At 40.1% G+C, this 23829-nt stretch overlaps 3 protein-coding genes across 11 annotated transcripts in view; 2 read left to right on the top strand and 1 right to left on the bottom strand.

Annotated features, from left to right (window-relative positions):
• The window catches only part of ank1b (ankyrin 1, erythrocytic b), a 123863-nt gene extending 108921 nt beyond the window's left edge, over window positions 1-14942 (top strand). For 3 of the 8 annotated variants that reach the window (XM_074690447.1, XM_074690446.1, XM_074690445.1), the window contains 3 exons: window positions 4191-4606; window positions 4773-4845; window positions 4979-5114. In XM_074690447.1, the coding sequence (XP_074546548.1) occupies window positions 4191-4606; window positions 4773-4814 (458 nt within the window). In that variant the 3' untranslated portion in view covers window positions 4815-4845; window positions 4979-5114. Of the gene's footprint in view, window positions 1-4190; window positions 4846-4978; window positions 5115-7006; window positions 7079-10765; window positions 10862-11088 lie in introns of those variants that run through there. The other 5 variants (XM_074690444.1, XM_074690443.1, XM_074690449.1 and 2 more) reach the window with 4 other exon arrangements.
• Window positions 14943-17065: 2123 nt separating this feature from the next.
• On the top strand, window positions 17066-20743 carry LOC141805052 (eukaryotic translation initiation factor 4E-binding protein 1-like). 2 transcript variants are annotated; one of them, XM_074689736.1, is made up of 3 exons: window positions 17066-17337; window positions 20004-20198; window positions 20306-20743. In XM_074689736.1, exons 1-3 carry the CDS (start codon window positions 17202-17204, stop codon window positions 20329-20331), a joined length of 357 nt encoding a protein of 118 aa, XP_074545837.1. In that variant the 5' UTR covers window positions 17066-17201; the 3' UTR covers window positions 20332-20743. The 2 variants fall into 2 exon arrangements, with proteins under 2 accessions (XP_074545837.1, XP_074545836.1); XM_074689735.1 differs by having other exon boundaries at window positions 20303-20743.
• Window positions 20711-23338, bottom strand: ndr1 (nodal-related 1). The gene is made up of 3 exons (XM_074689734.1): window positions 23007-23338; window positions 21835-22604; window positions 20711-21719 (listed from the first exon to the last, which is right to left on the bottom strand). The coding sequence occupies exons 1-3, from the start codon at window positions 23305-23307 to the stop codon at window positions 21567-21569; spliced, it is 1224 nt and encodes a 407-aa protein (XP_074545835.1). The 5' UTR covers window positions 23308-23338; the 3' UTR covers window positions 20711-21566.
• Window positions 23339-23829: the final 491 nt, after the last annotated feature.

Here is a 23829-nt window from a genome sequence, read left to right as displayed (position 1 = left end):
TTTGTTTATTGTTTCGTGGACAGTCCCCTTTAATCTACTATTCAGTAAAAGAGGCAACTTTAGCCTGTACGGCTAATTTCTAGCTGTAGTCCCCGGACAGTTGTAAAATATGCAGCCTACAATGTAATCATCAAAAGTTAAGATTCAATTAAATACAGAAGAAAATACATAAAATGTATGGTTATAAAAGGCCTAAAACAAAAAGAAGAGACATACAACTTATCACACAAAATGAGAACAGACACAAAGCAATTCATGCATTAAAAGGCCAGACTGAGACAACAAAGGGTGAAGAAATCATAAAGGCCACATTCAAAGCACGGATAAGACATTACATTAAGACATTACATTAAGGCAGGCAGCAGCAATGACTATGTCACATCCAACACAGGTTTTCCCATTTGTCCGGGATTAGTGTCTACACCTATAGTTGTCTGTAAGCCACAATTTGAGATGGGATATAAAAGTGGAGTATTCATGTATGTCTTTGATAGTGTTGGGTATTGAATTCCAATGTTGTATTGCTCTGGCAGAAAATGATTACTCACCAAAAGTGTTTGTAACAAGTAAAAAAAAAAATCTGCCAATGGAACAAGAGAAAAGATCCTTGTATTAAGACATTACTCTAGTTTGAAGCAAATTTTAGAGCAAATTTTTCTTATTCTATTGGCTGACTTTTTTACTTGTTACAAGCACATCAGACCTCATTTTTGTCTTTGAATAACTTAAAACAAGACATTTTTCCGGACTGACTGGGTGAATGTAGCTCATATCAAGTTTTACAAGACAATTTTTACTTAAAATAGGACAATCACATTTGATAAGATTTCAGTTTTTTGCAGTGTACTCAAATGATACAGGATTAGAAGTTGTACACTCCATGAAATAGAATTTTTAAAAAGTTCAGATTTATAAAAAAAAGAAAAATATGAGAAAAAATAAAGAATGTACAAATTGAGAAAGTCAACATATTCAAGGTGCAATGTAGAGCTGTACAACTGAAACTTTAGGGAACTCCCTGGACAAATGTGATCCAACAAACCGAAATAGTGAAAATTAAACTGAAAATGTCTCCTGAGTCTAAATTTGATGTTTGGACATCATAATCAGGTAGATTTTGTTCGTCGTGGAACAGATGATTGATAAAGTCTGCCTGTCATGAAATTGACAAAAGCTTTAAAATGAGAAACGACTGTCAGGGAACGTGACCTGTGTCCCTTCTATTGAACAGAGCTGAACTTCATGACCTTTCATAGACCTGTACATGTAGATCATGAGCTGCTCTCCCAAAACACACAGGCCGGCTTCAATTCAAGAGGCATCGAACTAGTGTGAGGACCTAGCTGGTTAGACATAGATCTGTGTATAAAAGTCATTCGTGAGGAGTTTTAATGACAGTATCCAGATGATCTAAAAGCCTTTTTAAAACCATAATTAAGCGGAAATGGGCTTATAAATTTTAGGACTGTAAAAGATAGTTCTTGTTGGTCTGAATGGCTATAGGTTATGAATATGAGCATGTATTAAAGATTTTAATACTTCAGTACTTTATGGCAGAGGACATACATTCAAAGTTACATTGATTATTCATCATGGTAGATTTGTCTGAAAACCTTAAAGTTGTCCTCACAAGTCATCTTTTTTTAAGCTCCATATCAGCAACACTCCAGTTAAGCATGGCTGCAGTGTCTGGATGTTGGTCCATTGCCCTGTTAGCTCAGCAGCTGGAGGCAGACTCAGACACAACATGGTGAATGCATCCTGACTTCCTGAGGGGAAGTGATCCTTTATTGTTCAAGTTCACCTTCTATCAGTTCATTGTCATCAGGACTCATTAGTCTGACAACGAATCAGAATTATTCCACTCACTTATACAAACACATGTTACAAAGAAAAACATTTACATTACATCTCTGGTCAATGCAGCTTTACTGTTTTCTGTTTATTTAAATGGACAGACATTTGACTGTTCAGCTTGGACACAGTATAAGTTGTGAATCCCATTGTCAGACAATGGAATTGCCAGACAAGAGCAGAATTAACACCAGGGGTACAGCAATTATTAGCATAGCATGTACTTCAAAGAACTTTTTTTGTTATATGAGAGGCAAAAATCCAGATAAGTTTGAGTCGTATATTTAACTAACATATTTTTCCTTATATTTGTATATGAAAGCAAATAAAAGATCATTAAAAAAGAAACCCTTAAACAATCCTGAAGTTATAATGATAATTTGATAAATAAATAAATAACCCCTGTTTGTATTTTGTAGTGTGTTTTTACTTGTCCTAATATTTTTAAATCATGTTTTTGCAGTTAGAGATGTTCTTTTGTTAAAATTGAAGTTGACCTTGAATTGTTTTTTAAATTCTTAACTTGATTTATTTTGGCTTTAATTATTCTGCATTTAAATTAAGCATCTATGCTCGTTACAACCAACCGACTCGTCAAGTCTCCCAGAGTCATAGGAGGTTCACCCATAGACTGTAAAAGAAACGGACGTCAGCTTGCTTAGCTCGAAGTGAGGTCTCCGCAAAAACTGCTCCCCCTGGTGACTGGCTGCTGTATGGGTTTAAAAATCCAGCTTTCCAGCCTTTCCAGATGGGCTGTGGTCAAACTTTAAAAAGTGAGTACACCTCGTAGAAATGTTTCTCACGTCCAATTGTTGTGGTGATTTGAAGATATCATTTGGCTGTCTTGGTTCCAAGTCCTGTTTTTTCTGAAAAGTTTCGTTTTCATTAGTTATACGAGGTTAAAAACGAGGCTTTATGTAACATTTAACGATGATTGACAGCTGCTGTTTTCGTGTATTTTTTTAGGGATTATAAAATATATCGGGAGGTAGAGACAGGAAGTGATTAGACTCTTGAAAGAAAAAAAAATATTATTATTGTCACCCAGCTCCACTCAGATTCTCCCAGAATCCATCTTCGTCTCTACTGCACAGACTCTGGCTCCAAACTGCTACAATGGTGGCGCCTGAGACGGAGGTATTTTGGCTTCAAAACCGTACAATGATAAATGGCGGAGCCACACTATCCATTCTATATACAGTCTATGGGTTCACCAAATGAACACCTTTCAAAGATTACCCCATCATTTCAGAATTAAATGAAACCCAAGCAATAAACAGGATTAAACCCCTTTGAGCAGAGTCAGATTGTCTGATGTCTGGTGTGTGTGTGGTTTGAAGTGTGTCCACTGCTGTGTGTTGAGAGAAATTATTATGAACTTCATTTTTTTTTTTTTTTTACTTTTGAGGTGCAGAAATATGAATGCATGACTGTGAAACCACAGGACAATGCAAGAGCAACAGTTACTTGCATTTTCCTTTTTACAATCTGCAAGATGCTGCTGACCCCCACACAGGAGCCTCCAACCAGGGTTGGTACGATAATAGAGATGTTTTATAGACAACTGTCAAATGATTCAGACAAGAACTTTGTCTAATATTCTGTTTATACCTTACTAAAAAGGTCTGTACCAAGCCTCCTCTGATTTTCAAATAGCAATGCATTTAAAAAAGGAACAATTCTGAGTCGTCTGAATATCTACCCTCTTAGCTACCATGAACGTTTTGTTCAGTTTGCTTTCCAGCAAGGATCCCAGAATCCCATTGGACTGCTTTCTACAGATGTTACAAGTGATACATGTTTTGTCGTGCCAACCCAACAGTCTCTGCTGTTTCTGAATCAAGACTCACCTGTTTTTTTGCCTTTAAAGGAACACAGTGTCTGTTTTGCAGATTCCCTTTCTTACACTGTAAAACCTGGAGCCCTGCACAGTTCACCTCACAGATAATGAATGACATACCAGCCCCTCTAACCCACACCTTTCTCTTCCTGCTGTGTCCCAATGACACTAACGCATCTAAAACCAGACAAATCAATATTGAAAAATAAAAGATTTCAAAATAAAAGGCAACCACTCTAGCTCTTAAACTGGTCTATGATTGAAACTGAAGGATGAAGTATCATTCATCCTAGTTTGCTGAATCCAGATCCACAAGGAAACCTGCTAGACTTGATGCAATTGGACTCAGTTCCAAACTGGTGTATTGGGACAGGGCTGAGCCCCACTGTTTCCTCAAAGGTTGGAGAAACAGTCGATCCACCACCACCCCCCACCCCCCTGGCTGTGCCTGCGTGGTGTTAGTCTTTCTTTTGTCTCGCCCCTGTCTTCCCTTCAGGTTATGGGCTGGTGCAGGAGGAGCTGCTGTCCCCGGCCTCTCTGCAGTATAGCTTGCCATCCCCGCTGGGCGTGGAGCCCTACTGGCAGGAAGTCTCAAGCCTTGATTGCGCTCCAATTGCCACCACAGAGGAAGACACACTTGTGGAGATGTCGGACATTCAGGTGTGGCCAGCAGGGGTCAGCCCCTCGCTGGCGGTGGAAGACTCGTCACTGGAAGGGAGCAGTCGAGCTGACGACTCAGAGGGCGCCACCCTCTCCCTGCCCTGCAGCTTAGGTCGCCCTAGCAGCGGAGCCAGCGGGGCCAGTGGCTCCATCATGGAGCTGGAGGAGGAAGAGGAGGAGGAGGAGGAAGGAGAGGTTGAGGAGGAGGAGGCGCCAATGGAGCCAGCAGCAGAACTGGCAGAGAGGGACAGGGTGAGAGCCAGTGGTGCCGTTCCAAAAGTCAACCTTAACGGCCAGTTGGGAGGTCAGAGGTCAGACAGAAGGAGGGGGGAGGCCCTTGCCACAGGTGGAGTGGGGGCTAAAGGGGGAGGTGAAAGTCTGGGGCTGGGTTCAGTGGAAGGAATTTCTTCTGTTGCAGGCCAGCAGGTGTATGCCCAGCGATGTGAGATCTCGGGGCTGAGTCGGGCTTCAGAGCACAACGGGGATAACCGGTATGTTGACTGTAATGAAAAACCAACCCTGATCGTAAACTCTTCTCATAAGACCCACATTTCTCCTCAATCTTAACATCTGATTGTCTTTCTCTTCTCTCCCTCTCGTGCTCTCCTGTGTTTTGGTGTCCAGTATGGTTGGCGGTGGAGCATTTCAACCTTACTTACCAGACAAGGACACCCTGCAGGGCTGGGTGGGCTCAGTGTCATCAGCGCGTGACGGCAGCATGGCAGGCTTGCGCGTGGCCCAGGAGGCTCTGCTGACTCCGGTGTGTGACACGGGTTACTCTTATGTGCTGCGTGGGCGTCTCCTGCAGGGCACACAGCCCTTTGACAAGGGGCTGGGCTTCTCTCACCAGGAGATGGGCCACCGTTCCTGGGGACAGGAGCAGAGGCGGGGACAGGTCAGGTTGCCACGACAACCACCGCCGCTTCCTGCGCCTGAAGAGGGAACATCTTTGTCCATCTCTTTATCGTTTTTGAATTTCATCAACAAATGTAGCCCCACTAAATAACTCAGTCATCATCAAAACTGATGATTTTGATGAAGTCACAACCCGACCAGAATAATGTGTTGTGTGGAGCAACACATGAGGAGAATCTGCCATGACCAATACTTTTTGGTTTTCTTTTACATTTCTAATGCAAGCAAAACTGTTCTGCAAGTATAACTGCATTTCTACGGCAGGAACTTTTCCAAGGGACTGGGTTTCAAGGAACTTTTCCTGTTTTATTTTTTTTGTTTCAAGCAGAGTCTGAGGCTTATTAGAGATGTCTTATTATAGATTTACCATAATCCAGTCTTAAAACAAATACTGCCAGGACTAATTTGTATTATTTCAGGACAAATTGTGCCAGACCATCTAAAAGCTTTGTGGTGAAATAAAAGCTGTTCTGATAGTGTTGCCAACTTAGCGACTGCTATAATTAGCCACTCGTAGTCAAAAAAGTGACTAGAGAAAAATCTAGCAGTTTTTCTAGCTGTTTGGAGACTCTGAGGGGAAAGCAGGCATCAGCCTTACTCCTCTCATTGAACAGGGGGTGCAGGGCCTCTTCCCTTTCCACAGCACTCACAGGCAGACACTCACAGTCTTCTCCCAGCTGCAGCCAGAGCAGACTTCATGCTTGCCTCTGTTGGTTGGTTTTTGGTCACAAGCCTGGATGAAAAGGGGGGAGGGGGGATATTTTGACACACACAAAAAAAAAAACATAATCTGCAGAAGATTCATTAAAGTGGATTTTCCCTGCTTTCTGTCTCTCCCATTATTCTACTTCAGCGTCCATGACAATTTCATGTAAATGACGCAATATGCAAATGAGGCGATGGCATCATTAAGTGACTTTTGGGACATCCAATAGTGACTTTCCTTACTGAGGAGTTGGCAACACTGTGTCCTTGACATTTGATTGGACTGAAGGACATATTACTTTGGCCTCAAACAAGCTTGTTTTTCATAAATTTATTTTCAGGCTGGTCTGCCGAGGGTACAGGACAGTGGATAGAGTGGGTCTCTGGGGAGGGGGTGAAAAATGACAAACCAGGGGAACAGGGAGAAACCCTAGGTTAAAGAAACTCCTCATGAACAGAGCTGTACTGCTCAGCGCTTTTGGGAGGCGCAAACAGCCTCATTTGATACCTTTGTTGGCCCCAGTTGTGGATATAGAACCAGTACCACAACACTGTCTAAGAGAAGGGCACACCCTCACCAGAGATAGGGAAGATGTATCTCACCTTTATGAATGGTCTTTTTACCTACTGGGATAGTCCTTGTGCTGTGTTTACCTTGGCCCGGAGTGTTAATACCGTAACTCTGTCTCAATCAGAACAATTTGAACAGCACCAAAGAACTATCACGTTTTTGCCAAATCTAAAAAGTTCCAATTCTGACAGAGAGCTGAGAAGCTGAGATGTTAAAATTCAAGTTTACGTATGGCTGGAAAAAAGGGCAAAAGCTCAAAGACATAGGTCCTTTCAGACTATTTTTGTCTTAGTAAGCAAAGGATTAATTCTAAAGGTTTAGTTCACTGTTTTGGTTCATCTTGGTTTTAAAATATTAAGTTCCTTGAAAGCAGTTCTAAGAAAGTTCCCGGTGCTTTGGGTAAAAAACTTCTAAGTACTTTGATTTGTGCCTGACACTTAACTCTGTGTCTTTATTTTCAGAGGGAGGAGAAAGAGGAATATGCTACTGAGGCACAGTTTGCTTCGGAACAGGGCAAAGTGCTCGCCCGTAAGGTGAGTCAGTCTCATTCCAGTCATCTCCGTCGAGTCATTTCCACACAAAGTGTCTAAATACCTGAACACTGACGGTGTAACTGTGAAGAAGTCACAAAGCCTGGCTCAAATAGTGGGAGACTAACAGAAGCCACCAGCCTTAAGTTCATCAGAAATATCTGTTTGACACTTCTATATATGTGTAGATAATTCATTTCCAATTCTAAAAGAGTTTGGATACCTTATCTAACGTTGATGAAAGACAGAAAATAACGGTTTGCAAAGCATTTAAAGCCTACATTTGATTTGGAATAGAACAGTAAAAAACAGATCAGATGTTGGAACTGGAAATGTTTATTGTTTAATGTAAAAAATAATGGGCCAATCTGAAGTGTAATGCCAGTAACACATTTCACTGCAGCTGGGACAGAGTCAATCACATTGGCCGATAGATGTCAGGCACTTTGCAAAAGCCACAACACACCTTAAGTTGAAAAGATGAGAGCTATCCCAACAGACAAACACAGCAAACCCCCTGGTGTTAAACTTCCAGTGTTAGGCCAGTTCAGAGTAAAGTGTTAAATTCTTGGTGTTGTTTTGAGGTATCTAACTCTATGCTGGTGTTAAACCATACTACTGTGGGAGTTACTTTGCAGTGTTGATGAAAAATAACACCACACAGTGTTACTTTAAACACTCCTCACTCATGGTTACAATAATCATGTGTTTTTACAATAACCTGTCCTTTGATCTGCTCTGTTAACCCAGAAGTTGTTTGTTAGCAAACCTTCTCAGTAGAGTTTCAGTAAAAATTATGAGTGAGTCGTTTATAACTTTTAATTCAATCAAAATGAAACTGAAGTTTTTGCCAAGAACTGCTTTGTTTTAAAATTGAGGCAAGTGATTTCACTCAATGATTTGAGTCATGATGAACTTAATAAAAGGTTAAAGTAGGTTTAACTTCAATGCTTAAAGTATTGACTAAAACTACACTACACTGTAAAAACAAACTGTTGGTCCAACTTAATAAAACTGTTTCAATTGGTCACACACAAACAGTTTCTTCAAATAAATGTTTTATGTTGGGCTAACATCATTGGTTTAAGTCTGATGTGCTTAGTAATTTGATTCACTTCAAATCATCACCTTGTAGAAATCCAACTCAAAACAAGCTAAGCTAAATTTCCAGACTTTTCAATTAAATATTCTCTGTAACCAAACTTAAAAAAACTGCTCCTTTACATTTTAAGACAATGGTTTTAGCAAAGTCATTTTTGCTGTGGCAGTGTTTAGTAACCGTGTGTGAGGAGGGAACACAGTGGATATGAGACCCTGCTCAATATGAGGGCTCAAGCTGCGTGTGCTCAATGCTTCAGACTGCTTGTCTGCACTCCACGGCACAGGTTGGCTGTCCATGCTCTACGCATCACAGACTGGCTGTCTGTGTACCGCATGGCACAGATTGTCTGTCTGTGTGCTGCATGGCATGGACTTGGGAGATAAAATAACACTATGAAACCACAAAATTACTTCTTCGGTATAAGGGAATAACACAACTTAGTGTCATAAGCACACTGAATGGGTGATGTATTAACATTGTAAATGCTAGAAATTAACAACCCCTAGTGTAACAGAACAACACAGCTTAGTGTGAAAAATACACCTTTTAGTTTGATAAAATAACACGGTGGGTGTCAGAATTTTAACACTATGAGAGAGTTAAAATATTAATACTTTCCAAAGTGTAAATTTAACTCTGAGTCCGTGGGAATTATATAAACTCAGGGAAAGTGTTAAATTCAACACTATGGGAGTTGAATTAACACTCAAGATCTTGCAGCGTTGTGAAAGTTAGATGAAGAAAAAAAAATATATATATTTTTTTACTCTAGCTATGATGAATATAGCTGAAATGCTAACATTATAGCATGCCTGATTCATGAAGCTAAATATAAGATGACATATTACCAGTAGATTTAGAAATATAACTACCATGAGGGATAACACAAAGTGACAAAGGTATGTTTATCAGAACTGAAGTTAAAAAAGAAAACAGTGCTTTAATTATCTTCACAGATTTTCTTTTGCAAATTGTCTGACACCCACCAGCCACCGCAGTCAATAAAGTCCCTGAAAAAGTCGTGTTATGCTTAAAAAAAGAAGACAAACACCTAGAGAGACTCTTCAGTTACAAACTCCTATTGATCACATCAGAGAATAGATCAGGACTTAGGATGAAATACGATGGGATTTTATTATCTACAGTACAACATATCATGGAAAGATTTGATCTGAATAAACCTCTGTAAAAATCGATGGCTATGATTTCAAACTGTCAGGGTGGTACTACTTTAAAAATAGGCATGACTCTGCTGCTGAAGTCACTGTAATCACATCTAAAAACCATTGTCTCTGATCACAGTAAGTGTTCAAATGGAGGTTAAAACTGTTCTGTGAATGTCAGTAATTAACCCAGCCATGGTGTCCATTTAAGATTAGACTGAAGCAAAAGGGAAAACAGCCCTGTGTGTTCTGGCTATTCGGGATTTAGCATTCTTTTGAAAATCATGCACCAAAGAGACTCTAAAGAGGAGAGTAACTAGCTGACTTTTTGTGTAATAATAATTATAAGAAGAAAAAGAGGAAGAATAACAATTATTAGAATATCTGGCAAAGTATAGTTTCGTAAAAACAAGAACACAGTTACATAGAAACAACAAACAGAAGAAGTGAGGATGGTGTGGTCAAACAGAAAAGGCTAAATAAAACGAATGGGTTTAAGGTGGGACTTGAAAGTAAAGAGAGTGTGTTCGTACACTGTAGAATATCCCGATGGTTCAAGGATGCACAAGTGGCCTTGGCATGGGTGACTAATGCACCAGTGCAAAACAATAAATACCGCCATCCACATACTGCCATCCAGATCATGCTTCACAAATCCTTCCTGCCCACAGTCTTAACTTGTCATTGACTGAAAACATTTGGTGATCACGACAGAAGTTACCAGCGATACTCAGAAGTGTTCAGTGTTTGTATCAGCCAAGAGTGGGACATTTTCACCTTCAAAACTTCTGGAAACAAGTTCCCTCTGTTCCCAAATATAAAAGAGAGTGTTGTCAAAAGAGGAGGAAACATGGCGCTGTCCCAAAAGCTTTAAAATGCGTCCCTGGCATCAAAATGCAAATGAGCACATTCTTCTTCTTGGAATAACATTTCTCAGTTTCAACATGCGTGGCTCTGGCTCTGATTGGTTGTCTTTGCACTAATTCTCTCAAGAATAAGATAAATAACCACAAACCGTCCAACATTCTCAATAACATTTTACACAGTGTACCAACTCTAAATGAATTAAATGAATTGTAGTGCAGGGCCTGGTTGCTTCAGAGTAATGTTGGTACTAAAGTCAGACATTAACACCTGCTATCCTTATTTTCACCTTCAGTATAATCCTTGTTTGCTTAATAAAATGCAGTTTATTTACAATGTGAATTGTGCTCTTCAGGTAGGAGAGTGTTTGACAGATTCTTTCAAGGTGATTGGTTGTTCATTAAGAGCCTAAAATGAAGTGATAGAAAGGACGTCAGTGAGCACCACTGGCTGGCTGGTGGAGAGTCAAGTTATTTTCCTGCTCTGGTTTCATGAAGAAGCTTCAGGAGTTAACTGGTCTGAGTGTTGTTTCCCTCCCTCCTCCCTCCCTCCTTGCTCCAGGTGGGGGTGGATGTGAGAAAGGGTGCTCAGTCAGTGCAGCGCACCAGTCTGCGGAGAGTTAAACACTGAATTACACATACTACCCCAGTCCTCCAGGTATGGGACACTCAGCAAGCACTTGTGCATCCCAGTGCTTGGAAAAAGAATCATATTTAACTTTGTGAGAACTCTGTAGTCTACCACATGCTGCTCTGTTGCTTTTTTGTTCACAAATAGAACCTCACATTTGGCATTCACTTCTCTGATATGATTAAATATATATTTTGAAAAATCATCATTTATGCTGCTTCCAACTACTAAAGGTGTTTCTCTCTGTTTTCTAGGACCGGAAAGCCACTGCCAAACCATCCTCTAAAAAACCACAACCTGATCGAAGAGGAAAATGAACAAAGGAGGAAGAGAGGAAGAGTGAAATAAAGACTAAGCCGTGCAACCTACAAAATGACAAACACAGAATCATCCTCAATGTGTGACCATGGAGCACCACAAAAGAAAAGAAAGAGAGAAAAAAAAGAGGAGTTTAACTTGTAGTTTTATAACATTTGTAAAGAAAACATCAACTCAACTATGGCATGAAGATTTTTTTATACAAAAAAATAAACAAATGTCAGTAAAACAACCAAGAAAAAAGCAACAAAAAGTGCTTCCTGTGAACTGTAAACGCATGATGACTGCTGGTGCATGCCCTTTGACCTTTTGAACTGTCATTATCTTCAAACTGAAGGGGTACAAGGGATGGGGGCTGGCCAACACTTTGGACACATGTTGTGAAAAGGACCTAGTCCTCCCATCCTACAAAAGTGGCGAGCAAGATGAGTCCAATAACACTTCAGCCAAAAAGTCCCCAGACGGATGGATCTGTGTCCAGCTGCGCCTCTGCTGAGCCGACTCTCACTGGACCTTTCCCCTATTACTCTCTATGTGATATATGCACTCTATGCTACGTTGACATGTGTCGGTGTGTGGATGTGTGCGTATGTGTGCAACTAACTCTACCGCATGTGTTCCTTGCTTCTGGCTTCGTGCTGGGACACTCATCACGATTGGCTCTAGCCCCTGTGATGTCATGGCGTGCTCAGTGCTAGAATGAGAAACCCGCTGCGTTCCCCTGCTTGTAAGTGCTCCTGTCCGCGTGCTGACGTCTTTTCTTTGTGGATAAAGTTTGTGTTTTGTTACTTGTTCTGTTTATTGTTTCTGAAACTTGTCCACCTCAGTTTAAAGCAGCGCTCCACCTCGGTGGGGAGATGAAGCTTTCTGAACCCACGTGTTAACGGGAGAAATGGGTTTTCAGACAACAAGGAATGTGTTTGTTGAAAAAAAAAAAGTCAGTTTCTAGTTTGCATTGTGCAGCAGCTTTACACCACAAAGGTTCAACGTTTCCCTCCTTGTGACCTCTTCTAGCTTCTGCCGTGGTTTCTTCCAGTAGGGCATGTCATCTTTCTTCACAGTCTTTATCAGTAGCCTCTGTCAATATGCAGTGGAAACACAAGCCTCCATCAGCATCTTTAGCTCCTCCATCTAATTTAAAAAGTAAATGTGTGTGCACTCTATGTGTTTGCAATGGCTGAAATGTAAGCAGAAAGAAATAAGCTGAGAAATGATGGAAAATCTGATTTTCATGGGGATGTGGTGGTTTGGATGATTTCCAGTGAAGTGGTTGAAAGTGAAATAGCATGATGCTACGCTATATGAACAGACCTGTGTTGAGAGGACAGACAGGGAGCACTGTGATCCTCTTAATATCACTGACCCCAGACTCGTGAACTGTGAAGTCACACAAATACTCATATTAACTGATAAAAGCACAGTATACATAGACACATAACCAGAAAACATTACATTGTTAAAAAAAAAAAACATGGTCAGGATTAAGTGTCAGAGGATTTTAGAGTTTGCCACAGCAATAAAACCTTACAACTACCACAGAAATGGAAGCCAGGGATCTGTGCGTCTGTATGAGGAACCTGAAACTGAAAGAAGTAGTCGGTGAGCAGACCCTCCGTCTGGATGAACGGGAGTCGGTTTGGGCTGTATCTGAATGATTCAGCCGACCTTGATGTGAATGAGCCACAGAAAATGTCCTGATGCAAGAACAGATGACTCAGCGGTAGCAGTGGGGGAGGCCTGAGATGGATTGGGGGTTTTTAGTTTGTTTTGGGTTTTTGTTTTGTTGTTGTTTTCTTTTTTTAGCACCAACGTAGCAAAATATAAACCAGGATCTATTAATCTCACACTAATGTATTTTACGAAGTGTGCTGTAAGGTGGAACTCACCTGGCTGCATTGTGTTGTAATGGGTATAGAAGTTGTTTTTAGTGTGTCTTATTAGCATCCCTGTAAGCCACCCTTCATCACTTACTTTATGCATAAAACTGAAGGCAGCACTATGAAGGGGTCATATCATAGTAGCACACATTTTCCTGGAAATCAAACACAATATTTAAGTACTGTAAATGCTACTGTAGCCTGAATGAATGAGACACTGAATGGATGAATGTAGACACTAGTTACACGTCACACATATGCACATACTTCCCATGTCCAGTCCGTGCACAAGAGCCTCATCAAGATACAGCACATGTTTATTACATATCACGTTTTCCACTGTAGCTCCACTCAGGTTTTCAGTTCTGCTCTGACAGAATCAATTCTTTTCCTCCTTTATTTATGTCCTGAGTCCTCCTCTCAGAGACACGTACGGGACATGAAGTGAGGGCTTCAGAGCCAGGCTTGGGTTTGGGGGACATTTCGGGAGTGTTTAGGGATTCGTGTTGAGGCAGGTTTTTGTGTAAGTGTGGTTTTGAGTGCATGTGCGTGCATGTAGTGGTGTCCACTTTGATTCAATGAAGACCAAAAATGACAGAGTATGTAGTCAGTATCAACTCTGCTCTTTGCATGTAGAGCTTCCAAAGGGGGCATATTTCCGACAGGCATTTATCCAGATACATTTTGACCACTTCTAAAAAAACAAATGAAGCATTTTTCATCAAACAGGTAAACAAATAAGAAAAAAGGCTTTACTCTTTGTATCCCATGATTCTCCACGGTGACTTGCTCTCAATTTGACATATCCATCCATAGCCATCAAACACTGTTTGAAGTTTTTAAATCACAAAGAAGTCTTCTTCACTGTAAAAGATCCAGGGCAGACTTGTGCTTAAAGACAAAACTGCTGCATTGGAATATCTCACAAGAGAACAGAAAAAACTTGATTATTCTATATTAAATCAGATAACAGCAGACATCTTGTCCTGTGTTAATTCCAGTTCTTCCATCAGTTAGTACAGTCATCAAAGGACAGAGGATCAAAAAATCAAACAATCTGTGAAGAAACCTAAAGATGATCACTCTATTATGTAGAAAATGCAATATAAAGAAAATATATCTGAAAGTATACAGATTATGTGAGATACTACATAATATATTTATTCATTTTAACTCAAACATATTTTACAATTAGTTCATTGGCATAATGCTAAGCCCTTATATTTCTCAAAGATTGATTATTAAAGTTATTCCGCTTTGTAATCTGGGATAAACTAGTCAGTGTCCTCTACTGTGTGTGTGTGGGTGTGTGGGTGTGTGGGTGTGTGGGTGCGTGTGAGTGTGTGTTTGTGGTGCTGGGCTCAAAATATATGGATAAGAGGGACAAAATGAATTTGTACCAGAAATGTGACTTGAGAGGACCTGTAACCAACAAAGGCGTGTTCAAAGAAAGAGTATTGTAAAAAATGAAAAAATAAAAAGTGTTGCAAAGAATAGAGATCACCTATACTCCTTTAGAATGGATACATGACAATGTAAACGCAATATCATATTACTCTATCCTAAGGAATGCAACTGCGCACATGCACAAAAAATATGTTTTTATGAAAATATATGTATAAATATATGACAAAATATATTTCATTAGAATGCTATGCACCCTCATAGAGTTGTTATGGATGTTCTTTAAGCATTAACTAGACTAGGCCAACACCCACATCATGGGGAATGTAGAGGCTTTGTAGCTATGACCACTTGTTTTCTTTTCTTTTGTATTGTCCTGGAGAGAGGATAAACAAACGTGAATATGTATACAAGCCTTTCAATCAGAATCCTTCTGACATGAAAATATGTATAGATCATCTTACCCTGTACACCAGCTCAAACCATTTACAAGAATTAATAAACAAAGATGTGACAAATGTGCCGTCTCATGTGTTCTCGCCTACGTGCTGATATCAAACTTTCAGTTACTTGGAATTTTATCCATAATAAGGATTCTTGGTGATTTATATGTGCGCAGTTCAGACTAGATGCTGGGGATGGTTGACTTTATAACATATTTGTGTCTATTGTCATAGTAAACTATTTACAGGGTGTTCATGAAGGCTCTTTACAATGGCTTTGACTGAAACCTAATGACATAATTTGCGGCCATTTTTATCTGAGTACAGTAGCCATGAAATTGCACGCTTGGCCTGCAGGTTACTTCCTAAAAGGGGCGGGGGAAGCCCTAGCTTGTTTGCATATTTAGTCCCTGAGAATGAAACAGAGGGATTTATGGCAGGCCAAAATGAATGATTCAACTGTTTTTTTGGACAAACGCCTCATACATGACATGAGGACATCCAAAACCTACACAGATTGACTTAAGATTTTTTAAAGTACAATATTTCACCTTTAAAATTTTAAATTAAAAAAGGCCGTTGATTATAAATCTTAATCAGATTTGTTATTTGTACTCAGTAGTTATCAGAGTTTTCAATTACATTATGTTTTTATATTTCAGGTATCCTGTTGTTTCAAGAGGAACTGTTAAATAAACCCTTTAAAAAATGAACACTGCTCAAGAAATATGTGTCATGGTTTGAGAATGGAAAAGATCACCGTCATGTCTGCCAGTTTATGGCACGAGAATTTCACAGAGACAGGGACAGAGTTGGATAAAGGAAGGAGTGGACTATGAAGAACATCTCAGGACAAGCTTTTCAGTGCTACTTTAGCCTTACTTTGAGTATTTAAAGAGAAAACATGGTCTTGAAAAAGCTGATTTTTATAGATACATTCAGGTAAGAAATTACTTTGATCATACGATAAAAAATGAAATGGACCTTGAGGATCCAATATTAAAGTTGTTTATTGATGCTTACCAGAACTGTTTAAACAAGAGAATAATCTCTAAACTCTATAAGTTCCTTATGAAAAAGAAATTCCATCCAAGAGAATATATCAAACAGAAGTGGGAGAGAGAAGGTAATCTTTCAATATCAAATGAAAGCCGGTGAAATATGTGGAATTTTGTGTGAAATGCACCGAGAATTTGTTTGGAAGTGCTGTATTTGCTGTTTTGTAACTCTGAAGCAGAAAGCACACTTTACAGGAGGGGACACTACTTGTTGGAGAAAATGCGGGTCTCCAGAAGCCAACCACGGGCACATTTTTTGGGAATGCCCAGGGATAAAATCATTTTGGTCCGAATTTCATATAACATTAAAATCCATTATTGAAATAGACAAACCTCTACGGTTTCTACTTCATTTTTTAGGAAATGTTGATTCCCAAATAAAAAACAGAGATAGATAGGCCTACCTGTTTGGCATATTGACCTCTGCCTGTAAAAAAAGTTATTACTAGACGGTAGTTGCTTCCTAAACCCTCCACAAAACAGGACAGGATTAAAACTGTAAATGACATTAACCCCAGAAAAGGATTACTTTGTGTTTGCATCTGCAAAAAGATGTTTTTGTTAAACTGTGGAGTAACTGGGTTAAATGTGCCAGATCCACTCAGACAGATTTTGTAGGGGTGACAATCTAAGGAATTGTGGCCCTTTATAACCTTAATTAGCTTTTGTGTGATCGTGGTTTTGTCGTACTTTTTTACCTCTCAAGACTATTTTATGTTCCGTACTTGGTTGGTTCTGCACACTTTGTCTCTCCCATGTTAAACTTAGTTCCTCATACTTAAATGAGAAAAGAAAGACTGAGTGACTGAATGTTTTTGTCCTGATGTCTGCCTTTCAGAATTGAAAAAAAAAAAAAAGAATTAAAAAATAGTTAAGCCTTTACCAGGCCATTGCACCATCTCTTCATTATTAAAAAAAAAAAAAAAAAAAAAAAAAAAAAAAAAAAAAAAAAAAAAACATCTACTCCTCATTTTGTAACAGTTTCCATATGTTTGCCAGCTCATTTGTTTTTTTGGTTGAAAAAAAGTTTGATACTGAGCGCCTTTCAGAATTGGAAAAACTACAACTCCCATCCGTTGTGACGCCCCCTGCTTTTGGCCAATCACAGCCCTCGGCTCCATGTGGCGTTTTAGGAGGAAGTCGCAAAGTTGTTTTGGATGTGCTCAGAGCACGTGGAGACGTTGGCTGTCTGCACTGCTCCGTGACGGTCGTAGCAGAGCGTCTTTCAGACCTTAGGCCACACTTCTAGAGACCCCACTCAGGAGACATGTCCGTGGGAGGTCAGACCACCAGAAGCCGGGATATCCCGGCCGTCAGGCGGGTTGCCGTCCACGATGCTGCTCACATGCCCCAGGACTACTCCACGACTCCAGGAGGAACTCTGTTCAGCACTACACCTGGAGGTAACGCTCACCCGATCTGTGCATGAGCTGAAGATGAGGAAAACAGTTTTCACATGTTAATCTAATCAGAACTGACTTTTTAAAGAGATGGAAAAATTAAGGTATCAGCTTGAGTGACCTGTATTAGCCAAGGGCACAGCCAAGTGGATCAGATGTAAAGTCTTCTTAGACACAGCCCATCGGACCCCATGGAGACACTGGCATTCTGTATTTGTATTCATTTGTCAATTGATTTAAGCTTTAGCGGTTGTAAAATAAAATAAAAAAAGATCACCTCAGGTAAAAGTTAAACCCTTCTAAGATCTTTTCCACAGTGTTGTCCGGAAGGTGTTTGTAGTGAACGAAGTCTCAGACTGCAGTGAACAGAGATTAGGGAAATTCAAATACCTAAATCCTCTTCACCCAAATACAAAAGTTATTGTGGGGAAAAATGATTTAATGCACTACATTATTATTTAATGAGATTAAAAACAGACTTGCACAATCAATGATGATCAAATATAGGCCTGTTCTCAGTCATATTCTATTTATAGTCTTGTTATTACCTCAAGCAGTTGTTGAGGTGCAGACATATGTTTGTTAGTTTTGAGCACACTGGTCAAAATAAAATATATGGAAAGATCTGTTAACTGAAAATAATAATAAAATAATAAGAAAACTGTTTGGAAGCAAAAGAGTTCCTATTACCCTCTGTTTTTGTTTACGCTTAACGTGGAAAAGTACAGTTTGCATATTTAAATACTATGCCTAATAGTTTTGTTCAGCTAAGCTAAAAGCTAAGCAAATCAAAATTACAAAAACTGGGTGAGTAGTCTGATCACTTTATTATTTTTTTTTCAGGATTTTACTCAAAAATCTCTTAGGAAATTCTCAACATGGAGATAATAATGAAGCTTGAAATGTTCCTTCTGTAGCTGTGAGAATGGTGACACGGTGTGCACATGTCCATTAAAACTGATACTGTGTCCTGCAACATTATCAGGTGGGACAGATGTACACAGGAAAAAAACTGGGTTAGCTAAGGTGTGCTGACATGTGCTGGTCACTGATATGGATTGGAAGATATAGAGCATTGGTCATGGACATGGATGGTCATGAATAGAGTTCAGTAACATCAATTGAAAAAAAAAAAAACCCTTAACAGCCTGGATTCAAGAGATGTGGCTTGTACAAAACTTTCCTTTTATTACATTTTCATCATCCATTTTTAAAACTATTCTCTATTTACTTTTGTTAGATGGTGATCCAGCCTCTTAGTTTTGATTTTATTTTATTAATATAAGTAGTTTTAAGTAGTATTAGTCAGGGTAAGCAGATTCAATGAATCTTAATGTAGCATAAATTTCATTTATGAGAGTAATCAGCTGTTGTTTAGTATCCAAATCAGAAAGTTAAAGTACCAGTAACAACTTTTCTATAATCATGTGAATGCAGAATTTCAACACTCTAAGCTGCAGATCTGGACTGACAAATATCAACTGACTCTTAGGCTTATATCTAGTTAATACGACGGCGTATTAGGGCCACTGAAGAAATTAAAAAATAAATACATTTTCGAGGAAAAAAAAACTCAAAATTTTCGAGTTTCTAAAGTCGCAAATTTAGGACTTTAGAAACTCAAAAATTTGCAAGTTCATTAAGTGGAAAATTTATGACTTGATAAACTAGTAAATTTGCGAGTTAATAAAGTCACAAATTTGGCCCTAATACGCCGTCGTAGTTATGTATTTCACTGTAAGTGGACCGAATTGTAAGCCTCCTAAGATTGTACTTTGGAGTTGATCTCAGCAATAAGGAGATACTACTGGTTTTAGCCCAGAGTCATCAAATTCTTACGGGCTCTGAAAAGATGTTGTTGTGCCATAGGGCTGTTCAGAAGAAAGCAGCACACTGGACTTAAGGAGGTGTTTGTTTTTATCCTATAAGAAGTTTAACGCAGCGGGCAGATACGGGAATATAGAATAGAACTTTATTAGTCATTGCAACAAGTACAACGAAATTGCAAACATATTGCAAACATATAGATGGTTCTCGGAGCTATACAGATGAGGTGTGTGGTTCAACAGGACACCAACGAAAGAGCGAGTCGTTGAACTTTCCTCCACAGGAGCATTTTATTAATGGAATGAAAAAAAGTAAACAGCTGATCTCGTGCTTCTGCAGCGGAGACTAGAGCAATCGATTACAGTTTACAGTCCACTCGGACTTCTCAGTAGATCAAAGATGAACAAATAGATCTTCCAAAGACACATGAAAACATCTGACATCTGCCATATCTGTCACAAAACAACCTTCAATTTTACATATTTTCCAACTTAGCTTTTTTCAGCTTATTTGCATCTCTGTGGCATCCCCCGTGCCTGTGCTTCAACTAACACACGGGACTTGTCATAAAACAGTAAATTTACGACGAAGGTCGTAAATTTGTGACTTTTTTAACTCACAAATTTACTAGTTTATTGAGTCTTAAATTTTCCACTCGATGAACTTTAAAATTTTTGAGTTTCTAAAGTCATAAATTTGGCACTTTAGAAACTTGAAAATTTTGAGGTTTTTTTCTCAAAAATACATTTATTTATTTTATTTCTTTAATGGCCCTAATACGCCGTTGTAAGTAAAATATTGACATGAGGTGACGTGATTTCTCTTGCTGCTTTACCTTGCAGGTACCAGGATAATTTACGACAGGAAGTTCCTCCTGCAGTGTAGGACATCGCCTCTGACTCGAACCCCTCCAAAAATGCCTGATATCCCAGGAGTCACCAGGCCTCTCAAACCAGACTCCCCCAGCAACACAAACCAGCCCAAACAGACAGCGAGCAGTGACAACGACCACAGTCTGCTCACAGAGGAGAGCGCAGGTAGGAAGGCTTCTGTATGTTTCACTGTGATGAGGAAAGAGGTTCTGTCACGTGGACTTTAAATGTCAGGTTTTTCTCACATGGAGTGTCTTTTTTTGTTTCAGAAGACGCCCAGTTTGAAATGGACATCTGAAGACTCAACCACAAGGAGGAGATATAATAACATTTTATTAATATTTTTGTTTTATTAAGTGGAACAAAGTGCCTAGTCTTACCTGGCTGTATTATTTCATTTCAGGTTTGCCCTAAATACAAGAGGCCTTTTATGTAATGCTTAAAATACCTTAACATGATTTACTCTTAAAGAACAACGGTTACCAACCCAACAATAAGTTTTTATATTCTAGAGTATTTTTAACTTTTAAGACTTGTGACACGTTAAAGTCTATGACATTTAACCCTCAGTAGTTAATGTGTTTGACATATTTTATCACTTTATATACATCTTTTAAAAATATGTTACACAAATAAAGCTCTACAGAAGAGCATTGTTATTTGTTCAGTTTAAATCTCCAGAAAAAGAATCGTCTGCTGTTGTGCTTTAAACTTTGTCAACCAGCTAATTATCTAATTTTGTGGTTTTGGGGATGCACATGTTGGATCGAGTTTTTAACAGGAGAAAAAACAAGCAACCTTTTTTCAAATGTTTGTATGGATCTCTTTTAGGTAATTTATCAATAAATGTTCATGAAAGTTTGCTGTGAAAAGTCTTTTTGCTTTTACCGTGACATCTTAGAGGTCATTTTTACCTCCCAGAAAGTGACTGGAAACAGTGCAGTTGGTATTTAAAATTTGCTGTAATACATTCTTATAAAAAGCATAAAGCACATTTCAAGATTAAAAATAATTTATTGTATTACTGTTCATAACATAAATTCAAATTGGTCAATGTGACCCAAACATCTTAATAAAGTTAAAGCGCTTACAGAAATCTGACATTTGTCTTTTCAGTCACTGAAATAACTTTTGTCCACCAGCAGACCTCTTCTCTTGAGCTGTTTCCTTGAATCCCCCATAGTGCTTCAGATCAGGGACCTTCCCGTGCTGTTGTTTGGATCTTGTTTCATCTTAACTTGATTAATACTTAATCAGTCCTTGAAAAAGATGGGGAGCAATTCAGGACACCTAAGCCTCAACAAAGAGTACCACCAGTGACGTACTCTGAGCTGTTTGGAGGTCTGACTCATTCAACAGCAGTTTCTGTCTTTCATGTCCTGCAGTGCAGCAGCAGCCTCTGTCCCAGGGTCCAACTGGATGTCTTCAAAGTGCCTGTGGACATGCATCCACTTTGTGCCTCTGAGTAGCTCAGATCTGTGTCTTTAAACTCCTCCGGGCCTCAGCTGACCGGATAAACGGTCTGTTGTTTCCTCAGTGGCAGCCACACTCCTCCACTACCATGTTCTCATGATGCCTCATGACCATTTTCCCATTCTCGTAGTACAACATGGAGAGAGGCGCGAGGCGTGTTGGCACACAGGACACACATGGCACCTTGTTTGGGTGGTGAAGTTTTAGGAGGCTCTGGTGAAGGAGAGACAAAGCGAATATGGATTAGAACACATCATCACAGAAGGTCAATAGCAGTGTGGTCAGTGAAATAACTAAACAGTCTTAAAACGTTACAGCTCAGCCTTACCTGCATGTATGCATGGTTGGTTGGGGTGAAGGTCTCATCCACTGGTGTGGGACAGCTTCCTTCACAGCGATAAGCGTTGTATCTTTTGGGATAGACAATCCAATCATTCCATCCGAGCTTCTCAAAGTCCACCCACATGTCCACCTTCCTGCAGAGAGGACCCTTCTTTTCCTCTTCATGGTGCTTGCTGGCAGAAACACTCCCAACTCCCTTTTGTATGGGCTGCTGAGTGTGATGGTGCCTCTTGGCCCTGCGTCTCCCTCTCCTAGAACCAGGACCAGCCTTCACCCGCTCCCTGTCCAGGCTGACATACTTGGAGTGCTCTGCTGTGCGGATCAGCGTTCGCTGAGCGTTTGGGTTTTGCCTTGAAAAGACGACCATCATCACTCGATCAGCTGTGGGGTGTTGGACTTCGTTCTGCTCCAGCAATTCATCTTTTGCTTCTACCTCTTCCTCCTCCGTTTCCTGGCCGGAGTGCCCTCGCTGCAGCCAGTGACGGAGCATCTGTGTCATATTGAAGACCTTCCAGGAGGAGGGGGAATCTCTCAAACTGGGATGAGCTCTCAGGCGTCCAACAAGCAGCCTGTTCTTTGGACACTTGGTGCCAGGGCATTCATCCCCGTGGGAGTGGTAGATGTCCACCGAGGCTTGGATAGACTTTGTGAAGGCTGGTAGGCGGATGCGAAGTTCAGTCAGTTGGATGGTGTCAGTAGCAGACATGGAGGACATGTCAAAGGTGACGGACCACCTCTTTCCAACCTGATGACAGCCTGAGAGAAATCAGAGTGAAGAGAAGTGGTTAGCATCAGGGGAAGAGCAGGGTTTGCTGACACACATCATCTGACTCTGTGCTTCCAAAATGTGCATTCCAGAGAGACTAATTTCATGTTGTTACTTAATCATTCACCAAAAGGAGTCACATAAGTTCTCGGGTGTATTTTTTTAGTACTCAGATAATAAATTTGAGTGGAAAAAAAAGGATAGATTGAAGTTTATCACATATAATGGACTATGATTTACTTTGGCTGAAGGTTGTAGCTTTAACTAAAAAATCCGTCTGTAACATGAACAGAAAATGTCTCATGCATATGGACACTATAACAGGACGCAGCATCCACGAAACATCTCCCTTTAAGTCTCTCTATGTATCTCTATTAATGTTGAAAACTTACTTTTTGCCACCAGGCTGATCACTGAGTCTGAGTCATGCAGACCGGTACTGTCCTCAGTGTGTCCTTCGCCGGCAGCAGTAGCCTTATCCCGGTCCTCGGTCAGCATGGTCCGGTAGAGCTGCATCATGTACAGGGGCAGTCTCTGCGCATGCTGCCGGCGCTCAGTGCGTCCAAGAGCGCCGCTCTTTGCATGGAGCAGTGCGTCAGGACGCACCCCTGGAAAGGACTGTGCGGCCAGACCGAGACCCAAATCCACAAGAACAAGGAGCATGAAAGAGAAATCCACTGCTAGTCCCTTCATAGTTCCCAAGTGTGTATGGTCTCTTCACCAGGTAGATTCCAAATGCTCCAGGTGAGAGGCTGAGGCTTGGTTTTATAAACCCAGCCTCTCCCCCTGACGTCCTTTGAAGAGATCTGTCAAGCCACGGGGGCGTGGCTGATCCACGGTGGCACTCTAAACGGAGACCACGCTGTTCCGTATCGAAACCAATTTGTCCTTGTACTGACCAAGGTGTGAAATGCGTAAATGCCCACCACTCTGATTGTTGTTGTTTTGTATATTAGAGATCCCTTTGATAAGAGGCCCTGACAATAATATTAGTTAAGGAGATTATGAGCTGCACTGTGATTAATGGGGAACCGGAGTGGGAGTTAATCAGAAATTACTTTCTGTTGCGCAGGTCATGGTCTGCTGGGAATCTGTTGGGAAAGGATGAATATCAAAGGTGTGGGTTTTTTTTTTTTTAACTTGCATTTTTTTACATTATCATCTTATGGTTGTACATGGTGTTGTAATAGTTTAGGGGATTTAACAGAGCAATAA

This window comes from Halichoeres trimaculatus, unplaced genomic scaffold (genome assembly GCF_033239565.1).
Source record: "Halichoeres trimaculatus isolate MK-OKI-2021-1 unplaced genomic scaffold, fHalTri1.1 fHalTri1_scaffold_16, whole genome shotgun sequence".
Taxonomy (NCBI): domain Eukaryota; kingdom Metazoa; phylum Chordata; class Actinopteri; order Labriformes; family Labridae; genus Halichoeres; species Halichoeres trimaculatus.
Note: the sequence above shows the minus strand (reverse complement) of the source record. Positions and strands in the feature narration are given on the sequence as shown.

Bases quoted from the DNA above. Each gene is read 5' to 3' on its own strand.
- LOC141805052 (XM_074689735.1), top strand. From the start codon at position 17,202: ATGTCCGTGGGAGGTCAGACCACCAGAAGCCGGGATATCCCGGCCGTC. The intron at 17,338-20,003 runs GTAACGCTCACC...TTTACCTTGCAG, and splicing joins GTTCAGCACTACACCTGGAG to GTACCAGGATAATTTACGAC. The intron at 20,199-20,302 runs GTAGGAAGGCTT...TTTTTGTTTCAG, and splicing joins GCTCACAGAGGAGAGCGCAG to AAGACGCCCAGTTTGAAATG.
- ndr1 (XM_074689734.1), bottom strand. From the start codon at position 23,307: ATGAAGGGACTAGCAGTGGATTTCTCTTTCATGCTCCTTGTTCTTGTG. The intron at 22,605-23,006 runs GTAAGTTTTCAA...GATTTCTCTCAG, and splicing joins GATCAGCCTGGTGGCAAAAA to GCTGTCATCAGGTTGGAAAG. The intron at 21,720-21,834 runs GTAAGGCTGAGC...CTCCTTCACCAG, and splicing joins CCAACCATGCATACATGCAG to AGCCTCCTAAAACTTCACCA.